This window comes from Wolffia australiana, chromosome 9, assembly GCF_029677425.1.
Source record: "Wolffia australiana isolate 7733 chromosome 9, ASM2967742v1".
Taxonomy (NCBI): Eukaryota; Viridiplantae; Streptophyta; class Magnoliopsida; order Alismatales; family Araceae; genus Wolffia; species Wolffia australiana.
In genome coordinates, this window is record NC_135843.1 from 4924439 (window position 1) to 4928061 (window position 3623).

Here is a 3623-nt window from a genome sequence, read left to right on the forward strand (position 1 = left end):
TCTTTGTAGATCGGTATATAGTCTTAGAGTTTCCTTATTTTATCTAATTTCCTAAACCTTTGATGCCTTTTTCATTTAAAATTACACAATCGTCACAGTTTAATTAAGAGATATGTTAAAATATCAAACATCCAAATAATCGACCAGGAAATTCCACTACATTTTTTTCTGAAAAAAAACATTTTTAATGTGCTTTACTTGTTGGATGTTGAGTCAAATGACTGCCAGTCAAATGGCAAAGTGTAATGTTTATCTATTCAACATAAAATATTGTTAAGATTAGAAACACAACAGTCTTACATTTGTAAAATAAATGAACTGTAGGTAGCGAACTATTACAATATTCATGGATAGCGGTATATATTGTCTATCAATGAAAAAAATAAAGTTAGCAAATACGTAAGATGAGAGTTATTTTGTTCATTATGTTTTAAGTTTTTAAAGTATCAACTAGAATGCAAGGAAACGCATTAAAAACATTGTAAATATCCTCCCAATGAACCATGGTGTTATATTCTTAGAAACCAAGCTACATAAAAAAGTGCAAGGAAAAAGACGCAGATATCTTATTTTTTTCCAGATGATTGGCCAACTCAAAGGCATACACACAAGTCTTCAAGAAAGAGTTTTGACTCACCAAGAGAGTTTTGACTCATGAAAGAGTTCACGAGAATATCGAGTGAATTCGCATCCTGAAAACAATACGATACGTTTCTTGAGATGAATGATTAAAATGTGAAGAAAAAAAAAATAAGGGAGTCAAGCATCCAAATGGACGAACCAAAAACCCATCAGAAAATAAGTAGAATAGACCGCAGGACTCCTTTTCACAAAAATGTAGGTGCATGTTGTTTGGTGTTCACAAATTTAATGAATACAAGTATTTATTTTAATATCCCTTCAAAAGGAATATTATTATGTAAATGTGAAAGTGATCAATCAGTTGGCAGAGGTTGGAGACCAAACACTTTAAACGAGCAGCTCGGATGAAATGGAAATAGGAAAGAAAGAAAAAAGGGAAACAAAGGGAACAAAATAACTGAGGATACCCACAGAAAGAGTGAAGTATATCCTGATGCTAATTGAAAATTTCTTAAATGGGATAATGTCACCCATGATCGACAAAGAACTCCAGCACCTTCTCCTGGTGGCCATCTTCGTTTTTCTCAATTAGAGTTTAACAGTAAACAAACCATTCTTTGTATGGGAAATTCGAGGAAACCGCATAACCCATACCCGAACTTCATAATATCTAATAAGGAGTGATTAAAGAAACATAAAATAAGGATACAAGAGAAAGACAGCAAATAACGTGAGTCACAGCTGAAAAGGTATTGGCAATGGTTGGAGGATGAATTTCCCGTCTCCAAGGGCAAACGTTCTGATCTCCCACAAAAAATTTGCCCAACTCTCCTTTTGGAGCTTCAGTTCCGGAATTACTAAATATGGGGCTATAGAGGTCGATTTGATCCTTTAAAAAAGAGGATTTGATTGAATTCTGGCCGTTTATTGATTTTGAAGATTGGATCTCTCAATGAATGGAAAATGGGTGCTTCAGATCAGGGGTAACAACTAGTTAGAGGGCAAAGGGAGAAGGTTTCAAAGATTATCGGAATGTGATGAAAACATTAAATCAATTGATTCGTCATGGTAGAAAAGCAAAAAAAATGCGAATGGAGCATCCGATTTTTGATAGAATCCTGTAAAGTACTTATCAAAGAAGGCTCGATAGGCCCTAAAAAGAGCCCATTAAGTAATAGGGGGAGCCCATAACCGTTAGACTTCACCAGACAGTTATGAATATTAATATTGTACGGCCAAGACAGATCAGGAAGAGGATAATTTGAGGTTTCTTCTGGGCCTGAGCCAGCTGTTTCAGCTATTGTGAGGGCAAGAGATTTTGCATTTGGTGATTCTTGAGACTTGAGCCATTCATGTTTCCTATCCTGTTCTTCTTCTTCTTCTCTCTTCTTTCTTGATTTTTGTCAGATCCCCATGGGGATCATAACTGGGTCTTACAAAACCAATCTCTTTTTTGGGCGTTACACTAATTCCAAATCAATTTTGAGAGGAAAATGAATGTATATCAATGAATTGAGCAACAAAGGATGAGTTTACATTGATGAACGCACCTATTTTTCCTCAAAAGCCTATTTCATTGTGAAAGCAAAGTATAAAAGTAATTTAGAAGCAAGGAATACGATATAATAACAAAGTTCGATAAAGGGCTTTGAGCAAGAAACATGCATACTAAAAAGTTATTCTTCAATGATTACAGTCCAAACGTTCAAATCTTTCTAAAAATCTTTTTCACCAAGATATTGATTTATGAACGAGCCCGCTAAGCAGACCTGATTCAGAATGCATTGAAAATAGTAATTCTTGAAAATTCTGATGTTTAAACAAATGTCATTAGCTTAAAAAGAAATTTAAATAAGGATAGTTCAACAAGAGGAGAAATATGGCGAAAAAAAAACAGCAGAAGAGGAAAACACTCCATCAAGTTCTTCAGTGCCACGTATGTATCGAGACCCGGCAGTTGGATTGAAACCACCAAAATCCCGAGAAAGAAAGGCAAACTCCAGAAGATTCAAAAAGCAAAAATCACTGATCATGGCAAAAATAGGTTACCCATATCCACTAAATTCACGATTACATACCTCCATTACGACTGGTACCCGCCGCCGAGGGTGTTCCCATCTTCCTCCACCCGATGAGTGAGATAAACAGGGGGGAAATCGCCCAAATTAAACGTCTTCTCCTTCATCAACTGCTCCACATCAGCCTTTTTCAGCACAGTCCGCCGGATCGGGGGCCGATTCCGCCGCTGATCGCGGGTAAAGTACTTGATATCGAACACCGTCTCGGGATCGGAAGTGGGAACGATGGCCTTGCCGGGAACAGTGGCGGGGCAAAATCGACGGTATTCAAGAGCTCCCGGCACGGCGTTCCTGTACTCGGGGTGCGCGCAGGGGCCCGTGATCTCCCATGGCTTCTTGATGAAGCTTCTCAGCACTTGGAAGAAGGATTTCGCCGCTGGTGTAGACGACGGCGCCGACGCCATGGCCAGAATTTGGGGGAAAATTTCAAGCTCAGATTGAAATTTTGGCCAAGGGGTCGACTATTTATACCGCTCAAGGCTATAAATAGATTTTTTTTATAAAGTGAAGTTTTTTTATATACGGCGCATACCGCTCAGACCATTTATACCTCAAGATTTTTTTTATTTTTTTTATTGACAAAAAACACGGTGCCGGGTACGGCCAACCCTGGGGTTGTGCCCTTAGAACGATCCATCTGTGCCCAGGACGCCACCCAGAGGGATTTTATTTATAAAGTGAAGTGTTTGTCAATGTTTTTAGGCGTGGAGCGAGTATAAATATCCCAATTACACTCGGATCCCACTCGTCCACGCCCATGTTGAGAAAAAGAAAAGATACATAAATGATACCTTGCAGGCGCTCGGGGAAGTGTGCATGTCGTCGTCCCACTGGAGCCGCCCCGCGATGACGATGTAGTTTGGGAGATGTCCTTGCCTCCGTCAAGTGGGATCGATGAAGGGCCTGGTGAGGGCTCTAGTTGAGGCGGGCGCAGTCCACCCCTCTAGCTCCAGTGTTCCACGC

The 3623-nt window shown here is 39.3% G+C and overlaps 1 protein-coding gene across 1 annotated transcript; it reads right to left on the minus strand.

Moving 5' to 3' along the window:
* Positions 1–488: 488 nt before the first annotated feature.
* LOC144707856 (furry) lies at positions 489–3110 on the minus strand. Its single transcript, XM_078581104.1, has 2 exons — positions 2661–3110; positions 489–692 (listed from the first exon to the last, which is right to left on the minus strand). Exon 1 carries the CDS (start codon positions 3062–3064, stop codon positions 2666–2668), a length of 399 nt encoding a protein of 132 aa, XP_078437230.1. The 5' UTR covers positions 3065–3110; the 3' UTR covers positions 489–692; positions 2661–2665.
* Between the last annotated feature and the right edge of the window lie 513 nt (positions 3111–3623).